General features: G+C 41.1%; 2 protein-coding genes across 6 annotated transcripts in view; one reads left to right on the top strand and one right to left on the bottom strand.

Moving 5' to 3' along the window:
* TMCO1 (transmembrane and coiled-coil domains 1) overlaps positions 1 to 21,475 on the bottom strand; it is a 180,995-nt gene that overhangs the window by 64,473 nt on the left and 95,047 nt on the right. The window lies entirely within an intron of this gene.
* On the top strand, positions 599 to 20,707 carry KLHL20 (kelch like family member 20). 5 transcript variants are annotated; one of them, XM_057427232.1, is made up of 12 exons: positions 599 to 750; positions 2,980 to 3,553; positions 7,844 to 8,002; positions 10,264 to 10,358; positions 10,973 to 11,088; positions 11,462 to 11,645; positions 12,828 to 12,971; positions 13,168 to 13,301; positions 13,902 to 14,110; positions 16,001 to 16,107; positions 18,111 to 18,191; positions 18,276 to 20,038. In XM_057427232.1, exons 2-12 carry the CDS (start codon positions 3,011 to 3,013, stop codon positions 18,304 to 18,306), a joined length of 1,803 nt encoding a protein of 600 aa, XP_057283215.1. In that variant the 5' UTR covers positions 599 to 750; positions 2,980 to 3,010; the 3' UTR covers positions 18,307 to 20,038. The 5 variants fall into 5 exon arrangements, with proteins under 5 accessions (XP_057283215.1, XP_057283213.1, XP_057283212.1 ...); XM_057427230.1 differs by lacking the exon at positions 18,276 to 20,038 and adding an exon at positions 20,140 to 20,707 and having other exon boundaries at positions 714 to 737; XM_057427229.1 differs by having other exon boundaries at positions 714 to 737.

Consider the following 21,475-nt stretch of genomic DNA (forward strand, 5'->3'; position numbering starts at 1 on the left):
CAATGCAGGTGCCCAGATGAATGCTGGTGGGAACAATGCAGGAGCACCTCCAGATCTTACTAACCAGACTCTCTTTCAGTCAGTTTAAAGACTTGTTAAGCAGTCTCATTTGGGCAGAAGAATCCTGTTCTGTCCAGTCTTGGCTAGGAAGGACTACTGCCTAAATCTGGCCAGTCATGTGGCATAAGATGGTCTACCCCATTGCTTTGTGTCAACAGAGTCTTATGTGGTGGGATTGACAAGGTACACTGTATTCCTTGTGGCAGCATAGCCTTAATCTAATCTTTCTGTACTTAGAATCTGTGCCAGTCTAGAAAGTTCTGAGATATACTTTAGGGCTGTTTTTAGTGGGAGTTCTCTTTGAGGAAAGCCTGCAGGTGTAGTAGAGGGATTTTGCTTTCTGGAAGCAGTTACTGTTTAGGACATAGGTCATCTCTTGTGGTATGTTAGTTACGTGGAATGTTTTTTTATTTGAAGAATGCTTGTTCTGTACTACTGTGATTTGACTGACCAAAAATTATTACAGTAAGTGTCTTAATGGGGCTCGTATTTTTCTTTTTTTCTCCCAGGGGATGGTTTGACATAGCTTGAAGGCCCTAATGCACAGTAAAAATCTGTTTGTCTTGCTTGGCAAGAGCTAGATTCTGCAGGTGGATTTTTGTCACTAACTTTCTCCATCTCTCGGTAGAGGGTTTAAATTACTTGCCCTCTGGCCTTAGCTGCTGAGGACCATGAATGTAAGCTAATTAGGTAAATTGATCTTTATTCAATGTCTTGGGGGTGGGGGTGTAGGGGTACCATTAAACTTACTTTGTCTATGTTGCTGTGAGGAGAGCTTTGCACATTTTTCATGAGGAACTTGGCAGAGCTTTGAAAATGATTGTCAAACCCTACTAGGTGAATTTGGGTTGTGAGGGACAAGAGCGAGTGGAGGAGAGTGAGAGGCAGTATAACAGCAGAAGGCTTTGTTAGAGGTGTCAGAAAAGGAGAATGGTGATGGATATAAAAAAGATGGAATTGAGGTGAAACCCAAGGCATTTAAGGTGCAGAGGCTGAACGAGAGCAAGGAACAAAACCGGGAGGGGAGATCCAGCTGGTAATGGTCTGAAACATCGGAATATGATGACGGAGTATATGGGGGGAATGAGAAAACAGGCTAAGATGCAAGTGAATAATTTGAACTGCTTCAAAGAGACTGGTTTCCCTATGGTTAGAAAGTGCATTTGACATAATAATGAGAGGAAAAGATGTGAGTTACTTATTTTTAATTCTATCCTTCAAGCATGCTGCAAAATGCATTCAGCAATTGCAATGCAAAGTTAGATTTCTTTTTAACTCTTAATATGAACCAAGTGAGGTAGTGACAGCTCACAAAGGCGGTGGTAATGGATAGCATGTATTGGGTCTTTCAGTATATCTTCAAAGCTAGTGTACTAACTATAATTCATAACTATCAGTATTCTGGTATTTTGTGCAGTATGCTTTAATTGATCTAAGTGGTGGTTTTCCTTTGAAGTGGGAAGAGGAAATAGTTTCCTTAATTTTCTTGATTTTCATAATAATTGATATGTTACTGATGCTGATGCATCTTTTTTAATAATTGTGCATATGATATGTGGCAGAAATTCACATATGGTATGCTTGGAACATACAAAATGCCACCTCAGTTTTGTGTGTACTGATCTGCTTATTTAGTCTGATTGCTGAAAATAGAGTTGGGTTTAATTCTTGTTTAGCACTGACTTCAGTCATAACATGTTGTGAAGCCTGGGGTGTAGGCAGATGTCTCTGCAAAGTGAGGTTTGAGATGTGTCATCTTGGTTCATCCCTGCCGAACTGCAGAAGGGTTTGAGGCAATACTGCATTCCCATTTGCTTCGGTTAGTGGAATATGTGGTGTGAAGTCTGATCTGTTGGTGCAGAGGCTGAACAGTGTTGTTATGTTGCTGTGCAGAGGGGTACTGCACCTGGGCTGTGGCAGAGCTGACATGTGCTCAGGGATGTGAGAGATAAAGGAAAGGTACCTGAACTTCCATAATGAAGAAGATCAACTAGTTAACACATTGCATGTGGAACTTGTAAGATAGTATGTTGTTCCTACTCTTTGCCAGAAACTTGGTTTATATATTCTCAAGTCATTCCTCATCTCTAAAGTTATCATCTTGACGTTATTTTCTTCCTTTTTCACTAGGCCGATAGTTGTAGATACTTCGATTGTTTTGACTTTTTCCTGATCAGTCTGATAATCCTGATTGCTTTCTGCAGTTCTTAGTATACCATTCTTGGGAAAGATTAACCTTCTTTTGAAATGTGTCAGGGAAGGTGGATTGAGTCAGAAGCCTCCATAATTCAAAAATAACTGAAGAGGTGATGATTAAATTGGTATTCTGTGAACCCAGAACACTCATGGTAGCCTGCAGGATATGTAAGTTACTGAAGTTTGTGTGACAGTTTAATATGTTCAGATATCACTGATGAGTGACCCTCTAAAAAACTGTAGGTAGAAGAACAGAAAAGTTTGGTTAAATCATGCAGCTGGAATTCTTCGCATTGGAAATCCATCTCCAGCTCTGTTAAAGAAAACTCAAGGGACAATGGGCAAGTGGGCTGATCTTTTCTACTTTGAGTCACTCTCTGTGAAATGGGGATATTGCTTCTCTACCACACAAGGCTATTATGAGGTTCAGTTAATGAATATGTATGTGTAGTTGGGTATTACAGCCATGTGTCATAGAAAGCATATAAAAGTAGGTATAAATATAAGCCTGTTGCAAGTTGACATTTGTTTACTTCTAGGTATGCTTTGGTTAGAGACAGATTCCTCTTTCACGTGATTGTGTGCTTGTTTCTGTGTTACAACAAGGAGCTACAAGCACTGCTGGTTTTGTGCTTGTAATCAATGAGAGCTGTAGAGCTTTGGCTTACAGTTGGTGGTAGATTAGTTGATGATGGTCCTGTCTTATGACTTCCTCTGCTGCAGGTGTAGCAGTACTCGACCAGGAGAGACCGGAATGGATGTGACTAGCCGCTGCACACTTGGAGATCCTAACAAACTGCCAGAAGGGGTGCCGCAGCCTGCTCGCATGCCCTACATTTCTGATAAGCACCCTCGACAAACCTTGGAAGTCATCAATCTTCTGAGGAAGCACCGGGAGTTGTGTGATGTGGTGCTAGTAGTTGGTGCAAAGAAGATCTACGCCCACAGGGTGATTCTGTCAGCCTGCAGCCCTTACTTCCGAGCCATGTTCACTGGGGAGCTGGCAGAGTCTCGACAGACAGAGGTAGTAATTAGAGACATTGATGAAAGGGCCATGGAACTGCTGATTGACTTTGCATACACCTCTCAGATCACTGTAGAAGAGGGAAATGTCCAGACCTTGTTGCCAGCTGCTTGCCTTCTCCAGTTGGCTGAGATCCAGGAGGCCTGCTGCGAATTCCTTAAGAGACAGTTGGACCCTTCCAATTGCCTGGGCATCCGAGCTTTTGCTGACACCCACTCATGCCGTGAACTATTGAGGATTGCTGACAAGTTCACACAGCATAACTTCCAGGAGGTAAGAAGCTAGTGTGTTGTAGTTAAGGTGTAAAATGTATGAATGTGTCCTGTGACAACTTTGAGCAGCTCTCATCTTGTGCTTCTTTTTAAATTCTGCCTTTACATTTGCTGTGTGCCCTAATGGTGAGTACCAGTCATTAGGTAGGGAAGAAAGAGGAAAGAAGTACTTGTAGGACTGTGTTGTACTGATGGTTTGTATAAGATCCATAGCATTTCTTAAGTTGGGTGACAAGTGCTATGTGGAAGGCAAGGTTGCAGGTGTAGCTGGAGTTTGGCAGTGAATCTGACAGGACTGCATAATGGTATGACATTTCGTTCATCTTTCAGAAATGTTCTGGATTCTGCATGATTGGAGGGGAGCCAGGTATTAAAGGAAGGACAACACATCAATAGAACCAAAAAAGTTTGATGTCGAGTTTAGGGATTGGAAAGGTGGGTGTATGGAAGAGCATACACCTACTTCAGTGGAGTCTTCAACTCCCTTGCTGTAGCAGAACTGGGGATTTGCATCTGTTATTCAGCAGAAACTGTTTAGATTTTGTAGCTTGCCTTTCTAAACTCAAGTCTCTCTTCCTATGTTAATTCTGCCTAGATGATTTTTTTTTTTTCTTTTGGGCTGGGGAATTGCCAGCAACGGGTTCAAGGAAGGATCAGCATAGTAGTTAAGAATTTTGGGAGCAGTAGTCTGAAAGAGTGGGTCTTTACTATTACACCCAGATGCAGAAAGGAGCCTAGTGCTTTTAAGTGGTGCTTTTCCTGAGCCCTTATTGGAAGGGTAAAAATTTGTGTGTGTTTGGGAACGAGCTGCTCTCTAGGAGTGCGCTTAGCATGGATGTCTTTTCCCCTGCTAAAAGAGATTAGCCTCTTGCCTCTTCTAGAAACTGCGCTCTTTGATCCCTTGTAACATGTAGCCTGCTGTGGAGAAATCTCCTCTTTCTACCTTCTTCACAGGTAGATCTTTTCCAAAGCGGCTAACTCCGGTATCAATTCCTCATGCTCATTTAGTGTCCCCAGAGAAGCTGCAGTATGTAAATGCTGTGATTGATTGCAGCTTGCTGACTTTTCTTCCCCTGCAGGAAACAGATTGGAATTGTATTAATTTCAGTCAGTACTTAAGAAAAATATGAGCAGAAGCAAACACAATCAAACTTGACTGTTTGACACATTGAAGACAATACTTGGTATCTAACTGTAGACACATGACATCAGTTTACTCTAAAAGTTGCAGTTAAATACATCTTTCCTATCTGTAAAGACTAGAAAATAGAATTTGCTGTTTAAGATGAGAGCTTGTGTTCTGCAGAATTTGGTGATTTCCCAAAAGCCCTACATGTTAGCTCCATTTCATGTGCTCAGTGCTTGCTCTGCATTTCGTTTCTTACGCATTTTTTCAGGGGGGAGGAACAGGATGGTATAGCTATTTTTTTTTTTTTTTTTCAGTGCTTGGTTGTTTTAATGGTTAGATCTGTGCTGCTTTTGTTATTACGTGAGTAGGGCATGCTTACAAGTCTCTAAATAACTTTATAACAGCATAACAATTTTTGTTTAAAATGTTTTAGCATTAATACATGTAGCTGGCTATTAAGGGCTGCTTGCTATGGGGTTCTTTTCTTTTGTAGTCCCTCAGAAACAGCTTTCTGTCTTTCTTATCCCTGTTAAAACACAAAGCAAAAGTTTTGGACTCAAAACACTCCTCCTCAAAGATGATGCAAATTAAAATCGGCTTAACTGAATCACAGCCTCTGGAAAATAATTGCTTAGGTTAGAGCACTACTTTTTTTTTGGCCTGGGCAGGTTTTGTTGTCCCTTTCAGTGCCCTGGGAATTTTGCAGCTCTTCATCCTTAATGATAATTTCTTTGCTCCCACTGTTTCTCTGCAGACAATCTTAGTGATGCTGCTTGTTGGGATTGTGTTATATTCTGCCATTATTTTCCTTCTGGAGGGTGGATTGATAATGTCTGATGGAAGCCAGTGATCTAGCTACTTAATCATCCTCTACTGTGGAGGCTGAGAACTGATAAAAATGTGCCTGCCTCTGCAGAGGCTGTACGCTCATCATTCCTCTGAGCTGGGCAGAAATGTGAGATGGGAATTTTCTGAATGACAATGTAAAATGTTAAGCACTAGGCATCAGGCCAATCCATGCAGTTACCCTGAATGCGGTTTGTATTGCTTAGTGTCCTCTGCTGCACTGACCTCTAGTTCTATTAATGTTTATGTGTATGTACCTGCATTATGTCATTAACTTCTTGGTAAAATATTTTTCCAAGTTTTCCATTCCCCTTAATTTAATTTGTTGCCTAAACCCCCTAGTTAATCTTGTAGACATAATGTGAAATGGTTCTGTTAACAACTCTGCTGTATATGAACAACTTTTGTATTTTTTTGTTTGGTCTCTGACACCTTTGTGAAGGGAAAAATATACTTGGGGATGAACAGCATGTGCTTTGTATCAACAAACAAAAAATGCACTCTATATTGTATACTTTGACATCTGTTCTATTTGTAAAAGCAGCAGTGCACATGAATACTGTAGAGAAAATGAAGCCCATCCTATTCTTGTTTAGGAGTCAGTCTAGTAGACCACTAGTATTAATCAGGTAATTATTAGTGGCCTGATAATTAAGCCAAAATAAGCCAAAGCATTTAAAGTAATTTACTGTATAAACTAACAAGTTGCATAGAAGTAATGATTTGGTTTGCAGAAGTGCTTCCAGTACTTTGAGTTTTGTGAGGTTATCAATGGAACTGAGTTTTCCGAGGGTAGATGGGAGTGTCTAGATGACTATCCTTAACTCGTAAATTTCCAGAGCCTCTGTTTTCAGGCTGCTTCATTTACAAACTGTCAGAGTAAAGTTCAGACATAAGCTAGTCAATGTAGAAAGGAGGGAGACTATGGAAAAATGCTGATAAAGATCTTTAATGACCAACCCAGTTCTTACTCTAAGGCTGAAGAAGTGTGGGTTAACCTGTCCCTGAAAGCCCATGGAATCCAAGAACAGTCTGGTAACTGATCTCATAGTTGTAGTCTTTTTTAACTGTATTTTCTGTTGTCAGTAACTTGCCAATTTTTATGTATCTGTTGAGTGCTTTTAAGTAATTTCTTTAGGTAGTTAAAAGGATTGCACAGCTGACTCCTGTTGAGATGGTTGTGTCAAGATATTTTTCCTTAATTTGTGCTTCAGATCGTGAAATAAGTCATGGAATTCTAATGTGCTCACAAATGATAAGAACAAGCCAATATTAAGTTACTTTTTGTCACTGAACCTCTTGGAGATCACAGTCTACAAACTGGGAATGCTTGTAGGGAGGCCAAGCTGGCAATTGTCAATCAAACCATTTCTGCAGTTCTCTTTATTTTGATTCTTGCATCTTTCCCATGCTACCTGTGTGGAAGACATGGCTGTGCATGAGCTCTGTAACTTCTCAAGGCAGTCACAGACTGACTCACGTGTGCTCTGCAGTGTGTTGTGTGAGCAGTCCTCAGTGACAGGTAAAGCATCCTGAGAAACTTGGTTGCTATCTTGCGTGCTGAAGGAATTATGTGTTTGGAGATTGTCAGTGGCTTGACTTTCACAAGAGATCAGTCTTTAGAGCCTTAGGAGGCTCAGATTCCCTCTTCAGTGCATCTGGACTTGTACATATATATTAAAAACGAATGAAAGAGGGAGGATCAAATGAGTTCATCTCCTTTTCCTGAAATACTTTTGTTCTGCCACAAATCGGCATTCGGGAAGACTTCCCATGTTCTCTACAATGCCTCTGGTAACTTTTTTCTGAGACTTTTATTTTGTTCTCTGATTTGAATTTCTTGTGAATAGAGCCTCCCTATTCTGATAGTGCTTTTCAGTCACATATTTATCACCTATGCAACATTTTTATTTCTGCTTTGTGTTAGACATGCCAAACAAGGAGACTGATTTTAAAGAAGGGGGTTGTTTTTTTTCCTATATTTTGAATCCAGTCAGTGCGTTCTGGGGTTTAGAAGTGTCCTACAAAAAAAAATATTGTGTAAAGGTCCCTTTCACTTGCATTCTCATCTAAAAGTGTCTTTGTTGTGTTGCAAGGGGCTGCATTCTGCTCTGTATAGGAAACCCGTCACATGGGTTGATGTCAAAACTGACAGGTATTTGGCATTTTACTGGATCTGTCCATTAGACTGTAATTCAGGTGGACTGTATCCTCTTTAGAGTTGCACTGAAGTGCTGGTGTGATGAATGCTCTGGTGCTTTGACCATTGTCCTTACTTTTTTTTTTCCCCCTCCCCTTCCCTTTCTGTTTAACCAGGTAATGGAAAGTGAGGAGTTCATGCTACTTCCTGCCAATCAGCTCATAGACATTATATCCAGTGATGAGTTAAATGTTCGCAGTGAAGAGCAGGTGTTCAATGCAGTGATGGCCTGGGTGAAATACAGCATTCAGGAAAGAAGACCCCAGCTGCCACAGGTAATCTTGAGCACAGTAGCATTTGAAGCTGCTTTACCCAGAAGAAGAGTAATGAGGGCTGAAACTGTGGTGCCACAGCAGTGTCAGTTCTGAATGTATGAAAAGCTCTAGTAAATATTTCTGACTTCCACCTACGTTAGGTGTCTTGCACTCTCCGTTCATCTAGGTTGGAAGGTGCACTGTCTGGAGCCATCAATAGGGGCTTTGTTGAATGGTTTCCAGGCAGGACTAGCTAAACTAGATCACTCCAGTGGTCTGTCCAGACAAACTTGTCTGCATTGCTTTGAGTGTTTATAAAAAAACATAGTGAATAAAAGAAAAAAGCACTCATCTTCATTTGTGATGTATCTTTAAGTTCTGCTGCTTGATGCCTTGGCCCTCGTGATCCTATACTGGAGCTTGTCAGAATGGTTTTGTTGAAATATGATGCTTCATCTGAGCCAAGCCATTTCACAGAGAATTAGCCATTCTGACAAAGCTCGTCAGCCAGAAAGCCTCTGAAGTCTCAGGCTTTCTGATCAAAAGAAGTGAGAGTCTGCCTGCCTCAGTGTTTCTGCTTTGGAAATAGACATTAAGTGCAACTTTATTTAGTTGAAAGCTTTGGAAAACAATTTACAAGTATAAAATATTAACTAAACCAAGCCAGAAAAACCTGCTGTTCTCTTGGTATCTCTTAACACTCATATAAATGTTTGTCTTTTTAGGCCTCTCTGTCTATACCTGCTTTCACCTCTAAATTCTAAATGAATGTGAAAGGCATGTTGCTTGTTATTGTTCCTTTACTACACAATACCACTGTTGTGGTTTAAACCCAGTCAGGCAGCTTGTTCACTCACTCCCCCCCGCCACTTCTTTCCCTCCCCCTGCTCCCGGAGGGACGGAGAGGAGAATGCAACTCCCATGGGTTGAGATAAGAACAGTTTAGTAACTAAGGTATAACACAAATCACTACTGCTACCACCAATAATAACAATGATAAAGGAAATAACAAGGGAAGAGAGTACAACACCTCACCACCAGCCGACCGATAACTCGACCCCCCAGCCCGACCAAGCACTGACTGATACCTCCTCCAACCCTGCAGTCCCCCAGCCCTTCCGGGTAACTCCCAGTTACATCCTGGGCATGACGTGCTGTGGTATGGAATACCTCTTTGGCTAGCTTGGGTCAGGTGTCCTGTCTCTGCTTCCTCCTGGCTTCCCCTCCTCCCTGGCAGAGCATGAGGCTCACAAAGTCCTTGGCCAAACCAAAACATCATTGTTATCAGCTCTGTTTCCAAGCCAAAAGTCAAAACACTGCACTGCACCAGCTACCAAGAAGGAGAAAAATGACTGCTACTGCAGAACCCAGGACAACCGCTCACATTTAAGAGAGCTAAATGGTTGATAGAACTTCTAAGTTGTCTTGGGTTCAGCAGTAGCAGTCTATTCTTAGTAGCTGGTGTTTTTGACTTTCGGCCTGGGAACAGCACTGATAACACTGATGTTTTTAGTTACTGCTCAAATGTTTAGTCTGACCAAGGACTTTCTGAGTCTCATGCTCTGCCAGGGTGGAGGGGAAGCTGGGAGGAAGCAGAGACAGGACACCTGACCCAAACTAGCCAAAGAGGTATTCCATACCACAGCACGTCATGCCCAGGATGTAAACTGGGAGTTACCCAGAAGGGCTAGTTCACTGCTTGATTGGGCTGGGTATCGCTCAGCTGGTGGTACTGTATTCTCTTCCCTTGTTATTTCCCTTATTATTGGTGGTAACAGTAGTGGTTTGTGTTATACCTTAGTTACTAAACTGTTCTTATCTCAACCCGTGGGAGTTACATTCTTTTGATTCTCTTCCCCATCCCTCTGGGAGCAGGGGAACAGAAAAAGTGGGGGGGAGTGAGAGAGAGACTGTGTGGCTAATTTACGGCTGAGCTTAAACCCCAACATAAGTAAACTAGTGTTTCAGGCAAATGTATTGACATCTGTAATTTTGTAAAGGTTTTTGATTGTGACCTTGTTTTCAGCTGTTAATAAATCAAGTGGGTTGTTCCCTTTCAAAGACTAATATTTTGCTGGGTATATAAATGAGTGTATTGAAAAGGTAAAGGTGCTGTAAGAGGAGCTAAAATGCCAGGATTAGGCTGTGTAAATGACTGTGTATGTTTGCCAGAGGAATTATTAACTCTTTATCAAAATCTGTTGGCCATTATTTTCTATTTTGCTTCTTGCATCTCTGTGGGTGTATGTGGTTTACCATATATGTTCTGTTTTGTGTTTTAGGTCCTGCAGCATGTCCGTCTACCACTGCTGAGTCCCAAGTTTCTTGTGGGTACAGTGGGTTCTGATCCACTTATTAAGAGTGATGAGGAATGCCGGTAAATATCCTCATTGGTTTACACAATGGGATTTCATTGCATTGCATCTGTTCTCTAAAATTGTGCTGATTTGTCAGTGGTAAATAGGTAATATCTCACAGTTTCCTCTCTTGCAACTGGGAGAAGAGAGGCAAGAAAAAGTGTTTTCTGTTTGCATAGTAGTCAGTGGTGTGCCCTAGAAATGTTTTTTTGTTCTCTCAAGTTTCCAGTGAAATAGTAAACTTTAAGAGTGCAGTTTTACTGTTGGTAAAATACCTTTCAGTGTACTGTTTTCCACTTTATGTTTTTTGGTTTTCTAGTTATGGTCTTTCATTACAGCTTACGACTTGCATGGCATTGACGATCTCCTTAGGACTTAAAGTAGCTTTTCTGTGTAAAAAGTCTGCACTTTGATAACTTAATTGGATTCTGGGATTCATCTGTTATTTCCCACAATGGCAGTGAAGTGATGAGTTTATGTTTTGCCTTGACCTATTCATGCACTTACATAACTTGTGAATACGTGAAGTGTGTGACTATTGCTGGCTTCTACTGTCATCAGTTTTGATTTGTATCTTCTCCCGAGACTGGTATCAGGTGAACTTTGGGGATTAATATTCTCCTATCTTGCACAGGGATCTAGTGGATGAAGCTAAGAACTATCTTCTGTTGCCCCAAGAGCGGCCACTAATGCAAGGACCAAGAACTAGGCCACGCAAACCCATCCGCTGTGGAGAAGTGCTCTTTGCAGGTATGTATAGCTCCTGCTGTCTTCGATGAGAAGAATCTGTTCTGGGTTCTCTGGTGGTAGTGTTCTTGGAAGGCCAGTCCTCACAACATGTTTCTGAAGTGACCTGTGCATTAATATTTGAAGGTTTGAGTTAATTTTCACATTCTTGCTTGTTTCTTTGGTGCTATGAACACCACAGTACTTCCAAACTTACATTAATACTCTTGAAAATCACATTCTGTCTTCTAATTGTAATTCTTAGAATGAGTAACTTGAGGATGGTAAGTGGATTAAGACTCACAAAGTCCAGAGGGATAATTTGTACCAGGCACACGCAGAGTACATGAGCTCAGTGCATTGTTATGATGCTGTTTCTTGTGCTTGTTTCTTACAGTGGGGGGCTGGTGTAGCGGGGATGCAATTTCCAGCGTTGAGCGCTACGACCCTCAAACCAATGAGTGGCGGATGGTGGCTTCCATGAGCAAAAGACGCTGTGGTGTTGGAGTCAGTGTTTTGGATGATCTTCTTTATGCTGTGGGAGGCCATGATGGTTCTTCTTATCTTAACAGTGTAGAAAGGTAGGTCTCCAGAAGGCCAGTGTACAAGATGTTAACTCTGAATGCCTAAATCTGGGTGAAGCCTCTTAAAAATGAATTCATTTTGCCAGCTCTGTTGTTGTTCTGTTGAAAACCTGAAATTTATACTATGTTATATACGTTTCCTCCTCCCTTGTGTACCCTTTCAATATTGTGTTGGTTTACTGCTGAACTGTGACTTAATGCGTAACAGCTTGTGTCAAGTTGTCCCCAGCTTAATGAGACAATACGTAGCCTTTGGTATAAGGAAAGTATATATAAGAGGTGGGTTCTGGGTATAATTGGTGGGAGGAGTGCTGATCCTGGTCAACCTTCTTTGCAATTGTGGCCTTGTTTTTAGCATTATTGAGGAAGGTGAGGTTACAGTAAGCATTTCTTAGATGTTGAGGGAAAGATCCTGGAATTTTATTGTGGAGTGAAAACTAAAGATTTAAGGAATCTTGGCACTTACACAGAAGAAGGAAAATAGGTCAGTTTTAGACCTGTGAAAGACTTAAGTCAGAAAAGCTTTACCAGGCTTCATATGGCAATCCCCATACCTAGAAGCTGTAAGACTCAAGCACTCCTAATACTATAAATCTTGGTCCTGTAACAAATACAGTGAACTGTACTATACACATATGAATCTGTTTTCTCCTTGAGCCTTTCCTTCCCATCTCCTTGCATACTCCCAGGTTCCCAAATCATAACCCTAGCCTTACATCTCCTGCGTCCTGCACTTTTCTTCTATGCACCATATTTTCTTGTCTGTGTATTCCCAGGTCCATCTTGCTCTTTCATCCTTTTATCTTGAAATGCAGGTCCTAGTGCAGGCTGAGTTCTTGTGTGAACCTCAGAAGACATACAGCAGAGTAACTTGGGCTGCTGCTCTTTGCGTAGAAGCAAGTTACCACATGTCAGTCAGTGTCTGGTAACCTGCTCCCTTATGGTCCTGAACCTTTGATCTTCAGTTTGGATCATCTCACGCAGCAGTTTGAACATTCCTGGAATAACATGTATTGGATGCATTATATGACTCAGAGATTTTGCCTATCTTACAAATAGCTGCATTGCAGTCTAAGCTCAAGATAGGCAAGTTTGATTGCCTTAGTAGTTCCCAAAGCATGAGAGAGTCTGAAACATACCTAGACAAGCAGTTTACCCTGTTTGGTATGTTTTCTCTAGGTATGATCCGAAGACCAATCAGTGGAGCAGTGATGTGGCCCCCACCAGTACCTGCAGGACCAGCGTTGGAGTAGCAGTTCTTGGAGGCTACCTCTATGCTGTGGGTGGCCAGGATGGTGTCTCTTGTCTAAACATCGTAGAAAGGTACTTTCTGATTTAAAAAAAGCGGGGCTCAGGGAGAAGAAGGTCTCTTAGAAGGTGCAATTGATGCAGATGAGCTGGAGAGCGAGCAATTGCTGGACAGATCTCACAGGGATTTTTGTTTGAACAGAATAAGGTTCCTGCCCGTTTGTGAAGATGTAGACACTTCGCTAAGCTTTGTTGTTTATTCTTCTGCCAGGTATGATCCCAAAGAAAACAAGTGGACTCGAGTAGCTTCTATGAGCACCAGGCGCCTGGGAGTTGCAGTAGCTGTGCTGGGGGGCTTCCTTTATGCTGTGGGAGGCTCTGATGGAACTTCTCCTCTCAATACTGGTATGCCTATTGCTGTCCCTTAACTGCATTCAGCACTTGTCGTGGTCCTGTTTGTCCTTTATGTCACCAGATGGCTTTTGATTGTCTTAGTGATCAATTTGTAGTGTTTTTTCTTCTTAAAATATGATTCTTGCCGTACAGTAATTTACTCTGCAGGCTTGTGAGCTCCTATGGCCTGCTTGTATCTTGCTTTTTTTTTTTCTTGTTGCTGCATTTGGCAGTGTGTCCTGAATACAATACTTTGATCATTTGCATAATAGTTGCAAGCATGTCTTTTTCTTTTTTTTTTTTTTTTTTCCCCCCTGCAGTAACCCCTTTCTGCTGTAGGAAGGAAATTGCTAAAGGTAAAACTACTGCAAGATGGTTATGCAGGTCAGTTTGCAGCATTGCCAGCTCTCTCTTGAGTGAAGATGCTGAATGTGATTGACTGTAGGGCTGGAGATAGGAGAGATAATAGCAAGAGTTCTGTAGAACAAAAGCACTAGAGTGAGAGATAACAAACTGGTTCGTCATATTTTTGGTGTGTGGAAATTGTAGCGTCTTTAAAGATTGAATGCAGGTTCAAAAGTGCTAACCCCCACTGTGCCATTTCCTCCGCAGTGGAACGCTACAATCCCCAGGAGAACCGCTGGCACACAATTGCACCTATGGGGACAAGGAGGAAGCACCTGGGCTGTGCAGTATACCAAGACATGATATATGCTGTGGGAGGCAGAGATGATACAACAGAGCTCAGTAGTGCTGAAAGATACAACCCTCGAACCAACCAGTGGTCTCCTGTTGTGGCCATGACATCCCGCCGGAGTGGAGTGAGTTTGGCTTGGTTTTCCTGTCTGTACTATACATAATCATGTAGTGAGAACATAGTATAGTGTCATCTTGTGAGGTTTTTCTCTTGCTTTCTCTGTACCTTCATCTCTCATCTGTGAGAGGAAAGGGGAAAAGCTTTGCAAAAAGTCAAAGCTCTTTAGCAAGACTGGAGAATGAAGTGGTAGTCGTATCATTCCATAAACAGCTGTTTAACGTGCCTGAGGATGGGGAAATGGAGTCATTTAAGGATCTTTTTAGTGGTTTTGGTCCCTTGTATGGAGTCATCTACTTAGGTCTGAAACAGAAGAGTTCTTCAGTTTTTTACTTGGTGATGTAGCCATACTTGGTATGAGATACTTTTAGAGAACAGTATCAAAACCAGTACCCGACTCTCTTTGGGTGAATTAGGAGATGAACATACTTGCATAGAAGAGCAAGCTAGGAAATCAGGCAAGCAGGTTTTCAGATACAGACTTCATCAGAGTCTTTTACTTGCCTTGAGATGTGTGTGGAAAGAAGGTTTCTGGTCTTTTGGTTAGTATGTTGCCTTTCTTCACTGAATCCTGTGAATATTGGCAGTTGCAGCATGTCATCAACTGCTAATCTTAGTGCTTTCTGTAGACTTATTTAAAAAAGAAGAAAAGTGGTTTAAGTAGTCATTGGGTTTAGGCACATGCAAATGCCATGAATATCTATCATTGGATAGAATCATAGGATGGTTTGGGTTGCAAAGGACCTCAAGATCATCTTCTTTCCAACCCCCCTGCCATGGGCAGGGACACCTTCCATTTGACCAGGTCACTCAAGGCCCTGACCAGCCTGGCCTTGAACACTGCCAGGGAGGGAGCATCCAAAACTTGGGCAGCCTGTTCCAGTGCCTCACCCCCTTCACAGTAAACTATTTCTTCCTTATATCTAAGCTAGATCTCCCCTGTTTAAATTTGAACCCATTGCCCCTGGTTGTAGCACTACAGTCCCTCATGAAGAGTACTGAATTCTGTAGTAAAGAGTGGACTAATTCTTTCTGTAAATTAGCATTTCTTTGTCTGATGAGGCAAGTATGAATCATAATTTGAGCAGCTACTGGTTTTGGAGGCAGAGAACACGTATTTATTTCCATCAAGAAATATAGTTTGCTGTCCAGTGCTGTCCTTTTTAGTTAATGATCAGGCATTGACTTTTCATGAGCTGCTTCTCTATGTGCTTTCTGTAAGCTGCTAAACAGATGCATCTGTATCTGCAGCCCTCCTGAGTTTTCTAACTTTCTCAGAGCCAAAACAAGCACTTTATATTGTGTTCTTGTACTTTCTCTGTTATGCCACAAGATGTTTTCACTGAAATGATCTTCCTAAACCACAGAACTATTGGAGATTTCAGTGATTTTTTTTTGTGCTTCGGCAGAAAAAAGAGAAATGCTGGAATCCAAGATGCTTACAGATGGTCCAAGCCCCAGCTTGAGAGGAGCAAGCCAGGGGCTTACATATGGGTCCCTAGTTCAAGCAAGTGTTCCAGGCTGTAGGCTGGTAGATATTCTGGTGCATGCATGTCACACTTGAAGAATTTCAGTCCAGGACATAGTAAGTTTTGTCTGACAAAGGCTTAGGTTCTCATGTATCTGTTATAATTCTGGCAGTTCTGGTTCTTTTAGCTGGTAATAAGGGGAACCTTCTGCTTCTCCTCCAAGAGACTCTCTGTTTTGAGAACTTTTCATGTCTCATTATTTTTAGGCTATTTTATTTGCCCTTCCCCCAACCACAAAACCTCTTCTGCAGACTGCCTTTCACCAAACATGATTATTAAATCCTTTTAATTCTAACCCTGCTTTTCAGGACCTGTCTTTGCAGGACATCCCAGCTAAGTAGCTGTTATCTGTGGTGCTTGTTTTGCAGGTTGGCCTTGCCGTGGTGAATGGACAGCTGATGGCAGTAGGGGGTTTTGATGGCACAACATACTTGAAGACCATTGAGGTGTTTGATCCAGATGCTAACACATGGAGGTAACTGTTAAGTTTGTGGAACAATCAAAAAGGAATCTTCAGCTGTACCTGCTGCCACCCAGCTGGAGGTGTCCCAGACAGATCAGAAGTGTGATGTACACTGTAGTGAAGAGCTCATGTGTGGTAGCCAGCATAACATTGACACTGTGTCTTGTTGGCTTGCATGGAAGTGTAAGAAAGAGAATTGCACTTTGAAAAATATCACAGTATGTCATTTACCTACAGCATCCCCATGTCTATGACTGTGGCAGTTGAGAAACATTTTCTTGCAGGTTTCTGCTTGAATTCCAGTCATTGACAGCATTTTAAGTAAAACTGGAGTGAGATTTTGACAGTTTTCCCATCTAAGTATCCAACAGATTTAACCAACACCTGATGAATAAAGTTGCATTGCATCCTTTGCAGGTGGGAACATGTACAGGTTATTGAGACCCAGAGAAAATAAATGATTTGGCAGGCTTGTTGGGTAGCAAGCAAAAGGTCATACTAAAACCTAGTTTGTTTTTAAGTGCTGCTTTTGAGTGTAGCACAAATGGACCACACTGAGAGATGCCCCTTCTGTTTATTTTGGGCTGAATCTCTTCCGCTGCTCAAAAAACTAAGCTTGCCCTTAACAGAAAGAGCTCACAGTCATGATGCAAAATTAAGCCTACTCATTTTTTTCTTTCAAGCTGAGGCTCTGATTTCCAAACCCTTTTGAAGGAGCTGAAACGGAACACTTCAAGCATATGATGCTCTTCCCCTTTAAATCTGCAAGACAGCAATTAGAAGAATGTCATCAGATTTATAAGCTGAGAGAAATAATATGAAATTGCTGATCAAAAATACATACTGAGCGGAAAAGAAACAGGAAAGATAGCCTTTTTAGTAATAACTACCTTGAAATCAATTGCTTGTGTATTTATTCCCAAATCTAATTGGTACAAAATTTCAAGCTCCCATGGGTATTCTTGCTGCTTTAGTAATCTGGCAGGAGTGGGGAGTAGAAGTTAATGTCTTTATTGCTTCCAGCCTAGTACTACTAGTAGTCTCTTTCCTGTTGAGATAAGCTGTCATAAGAAGCAGTGGAGAAATTTCCCCTTGTTTGTTGAGCTTTGGACAGTGCTTTTTGAACTGCTGAGAAAACAGTTGAGTAGAGAGCAATATGTACTTCATATTCCTTAGCTTGAATGGCTTCAGCTCTTCCCAGCGACAGTAATAACATGTCTAGAGTTAGGAGTTACTGCTTGGGCTAGCATTCACAGAAAGTTAGGAGGTTGTTCAATGTATTTGCTTGTGGTTATCTCCCACTAAATTCAGTATAGCTGATAACATCTGCAGTCCTTTCTTTTGTTTGCTGAACTTCTTGCTCTATGAAGGTTATTTTTTGCATCACCCAACTGAGAAATGCTTCTGATGCAATCTGGATTTAGCAAATTGCATTGGTAGGAGTTGTTTAAAAACCCGCTTCTCCCACTTCTGCCAGCAGACTTCAGTGGCACAGAGGGGGATATGCAGCTGAAGTGACTAGGGATCAGGTTTCCATATGAAACGTAGGTACCATTCCGGTAACATATTTCAGAGAAACAGATGGTGCTTCAGATGTGTTGTAGCTTGGTTGGATCAGCTGAATTTTTGGTATTAGAAATATAAAAAAATATTAGTTGAATTGTGAATAGCTAAACCTGTTCTTGCTTCTGTGTTACCCAAAATGTAGCCCAAGGTCAGCTATAGTCTAGAGTTCTATCTTGTACATTACCAGATGGGGAAAGCAAGTGATTATTTGAGAAAAGTGCAGTGTCAAAATGAGAAGCAGTTTCTGCTTTGAGAAAGGAATGAGCAAATACTGCTGTTTACCTCAGAAGTACGTAAGTTGACTGCTACCCAGCCTCTTACTTGTCATGGTCCCCTTTAACCAGAGGTTAACAATGGTGTAATTGTGCTCACAATGGATGGTTCAGGCTTTCCCATGGTAGCTCCATGAAGGACATAAACCAGTGACCACTGAAACCTTGTCTTTGCAGGTTGTATGGTGGTATGAATTATCGGCGGCTGGGAGGAGGAGTAGGTGTTATCAAAATGACACACTGTGAATCCCATATATGGTAAGCATCAAGAGGGAGGGAGACCCCATGCTTCTCATTCCAAGAAAAACTGAAGAGACTTGTTGACACTGGACCTCTTTGCAGCTCTAGTATGCACAGTCTAGATCCAGTATAACTCTTTGCCAGTGACTCTTTCTGTGGAATCGTAAAAATGACTTCTGTGAGAGCGTGCCCGATGGGAGACCACGTTGTCAGACCCCAGGAAACCACTGGACAAAAGCAGAGGTGTTGCTTATGTCTGTATTTTTTTCTAAAGAGTCTACATTTTTGAATAAACCAAACTGTAAAAGTTACTGTAATGTAAACAGTGCTGATGTAGAAACTATATGCTACACTGGGAGTCTGGCAAGGAGGAGGGTTTCCTGCCTTCCCTCCTGTTGTGTGAGCAGTGGATGTGGCAGCTGTGTGGTGTGCGAAAGAGGAAAGTGATACAGAAAACTTTGCTTTTGCCTTATTTACAGAGAGCTTCAAAAAAGTACTTGACCTGCAAGGTGCCACCTTTGCACGGAAGCTTTTCTGTGCACAGAGTATATTTATTTTTTCATTTCATTTGTATCATGTATTTTCTTTGTACTGCTCACAGTGATAATTCCAGCTTTTTATATACATATATGTGCATATATATATGTATTTTATATATATGTATATGTACATGTGCAATTTGAGTTCTGATAAACTGGCAGGGCAGGGCTATGTCCTGCCAGCTATTGTGGTTCCAGCCCTTGTGGTATGTTTTAGGGTCTCTTAAGAGAGTACAGGAGAGCTGTGAGGATGGGTGCCCCGAGTATCTTTTCAGTCTTGCTGGAGGCAAGAAGTAGAACTGGAACTCTCATCTATCAGCTGAATCAGTGAAGTGCCCAAAAAGGGTGAGAGTGAAAAGGATTTCAAATTAATGCCTTTTTACTGTACAGTGTATGGTACAAAAGTTCAGCTTTTGTCTCTCCCCTCCCCTGTGTAAACCTAGAAACAACTAGTTGTTGCTTACTTATAAGAAAACATTTTCTCACATTGGCTGCTAGATATCAATTTTTGTCTGAAGCTGGGATGCAGGTGTCATCTGTTAATTTTGACTACCTTAGATCAATGTTCACCTCTCAGGTTCTTGCTAGAATGCCAGACACACAGTCAGTTCCTGCTAAACAAAGTTTAGACCAGCATCTTAGCTGCCCTTCAGCCTGTTATCTGTGTCTTTAGAATTCCTGTTGTAAAACACTGGCCATGATGAGATGGTACCCTCCCTATTAGTGATTTTTATTTTTATGCACTTTGCCTGTGTGTGTTTAGAGCAGGAAAATGTAGGAAACTCATTAAAGAGTTTGGAGGGGATGGACTCTTTGCTGGCACTACGAGTAACTCGTGTTTCAGTGACTGTGAAGGCACCTGGGAAGAGAGGAAGGAGAAACTCTATAGACTCAAAGGTTCTGATACATTTGTACTGTAATTTCTGTCTAGTATGAAAGAATGATTTTCTGCACCTGATAAAAATTTGGACCTTACTAAGTCTGATTTTAAGAGTAAGAGGATTGCAAATCTTTGAGATGGAAAAGGCAGTGCTGACATCTTAAGTTCTTTAACTTCATAGTTTGATTCATGTAACTCAAATTTTAATGTGCTTGAATATAGTAAAAAATACACTACAGTAATAAATGGGCCATTTAAAACTTTTTTAAAAGTCCCTCTTCCCTTAAGGATCGGTATTCTTGTGTTTACATATGAAGATCATTTGCACCTTTACAAGGAAAACAAGTATTCTGTAAACAAATGTTTACATGTATCATTTATGCTTTTTTCTAGCATGAGTAACTTGTATAAATAGCACTATCTTAATAAATTTCTTCTATGCTGTTCTTGGTTTCTTCCCTTGGGTGAAAGCAGTGGACTATGCTTTTGTATAGTTTGTGTGAACACAGATGCTGGCTTGTTTTTGGTGTGTTTTGTTTTTTTCCAGGTACTAGTCCAAGTAAAACTGGCTTAAAACTCTGCTGTTTATTGCTACCATCAATTGCTTAGAAGCACATCATTCAGAAACAGCTTTTTCTCGAAGAAAGCAGCTGTACTACCTGGATGAATCTAGCTCTGGTCATTTTATTGCAGTTATCATTGAGGGCTATACTCCAAGTTGTAGATGTTAAATTGGAGAAAGTAGGTTTTCATTTTAGCAGTACCTTAAAGCTAGGCTATAGTAGAGGTATGTATACATAGCAAAGCATCAGTTTTGAAAGCTGAGTGTGGCCATAGTTGATATATGCACTCCACTGGAGTTTCCCATGCTATTAGACTGGGTTCTTAAGGCAAAGAACTAGTTAAAAGAGGCTATATGGAATTTAGGTTTTTAGAGATTTATGCAAATTTCTTGGAAAGAGCCGAGCATTAGATTTAAAACTAAGCCATGGGTCTAACAGTCTTGTTTTCAAATCAAACACAGGTGCCAGTTATATCAGACCTCCTACTGCTTTACCCTGTGTTCCTCTGAATCAAGATGGCAAACTTTGTCTAAGACGTTTAATAAAAGGAAACTAAAGTTTAAATAGCTGCTGTGCTGTCAAAGCCTTCAGGAAATTGCTTAGCTGCTTCTATCAGGGTAAGAGTTAGCACTTTACAGACAGCAACCTCTACAAAAATAATCCAACTAGTAAACAAAAACTAGTTTTTGCACGTTTGTTTTAATCTATTTATAGAATTAGCTAAAGTAGATTAGGAACTAGTTATGCAGTTATGTCACATTAGGTAGTTAAATATTTGCATGGCTGGTTCATCTCCCTGTGTGGGGAGAAGGAAGACTGTTTTTAGTGACAGCTGACAAATCCTAAAATTACATGGTTGGGAAAAGAAGGGAAACTTGTCCCTGTTTAGGGGGAATATCACAGCGCAAACTCATCAGACCTCAGAGATGGTGCACAAGTGTGAAGGTATTACAAGTGAGTTGTATAAGAAACTAGACTTTAAATTTTGCTGCTCACAGAATTACTTAATAGGTAACAATGTGTAGTTAAATCAGGTAAGCGCATACAAGTGTATATTTAAGCAGGCATATTTGGCCTTGTCTTACCTCAAGACCAATGTGTTGGTAAAAAATGGCAAATAAAATTTAGTACTGTAACACAAACTTATAACACTTGACATGTATTTACTTACTTTCTGCTTGTTTAAGCTATGATTAGGGCACTGTCCACTAGCTGTCTGAAATCCTACCTACTGAAGTATGGAGAGATCTAGTATAAAATTTTAGCACCTATAGCTCTGACCCCAAGAGCTCTGGAGCCTACAAGATTACATCCAAGATA

This window comes from Pezoporus wallicus, unplaced genomic scaffold (genome assembly GCF_028554395.1).
Source record: "Pezoporus wallicus isolate ANWC-B61680 ecotype Strahan unplaced genomic scaffold, APGP_CSIRO_Pwel_v1 scaffold_7107, whole genome shotgun sequence".
In the NCBI taxonomy this organism is placed as follows: Eukaryota; Metazoa; Chordata; class Aves; order Psittaciformes; family Psittacidae; genus Pezoporus; species Pezoporus wallicus.

Excerpts from the sequence above, each read along its gene's own strand:
- KLHL20 (XM_057427227.1), top strand. The coding sequence starts at position 2,945 with ATGATGGTCCTGTCTTATGACTTCCTCTGCTGCAGGTGTAGCAGTACT. Across the intron at positions 14,111-16,000 it reads TGACATCCCGCCGGAGTGGA|GTTGGCCTTGCCGTGGTGAA; the intron begins GTGAGTTTGGCT and ends CTTGTTTTGCAG. Across the intron at positions 16,108-18,110 it reads CCAGATGCTAACACATGGAG|GTTGTATGGTGGTATGAATT; the intron begins GTAACTGTTAAG and ends TTGTCTTTGCAG.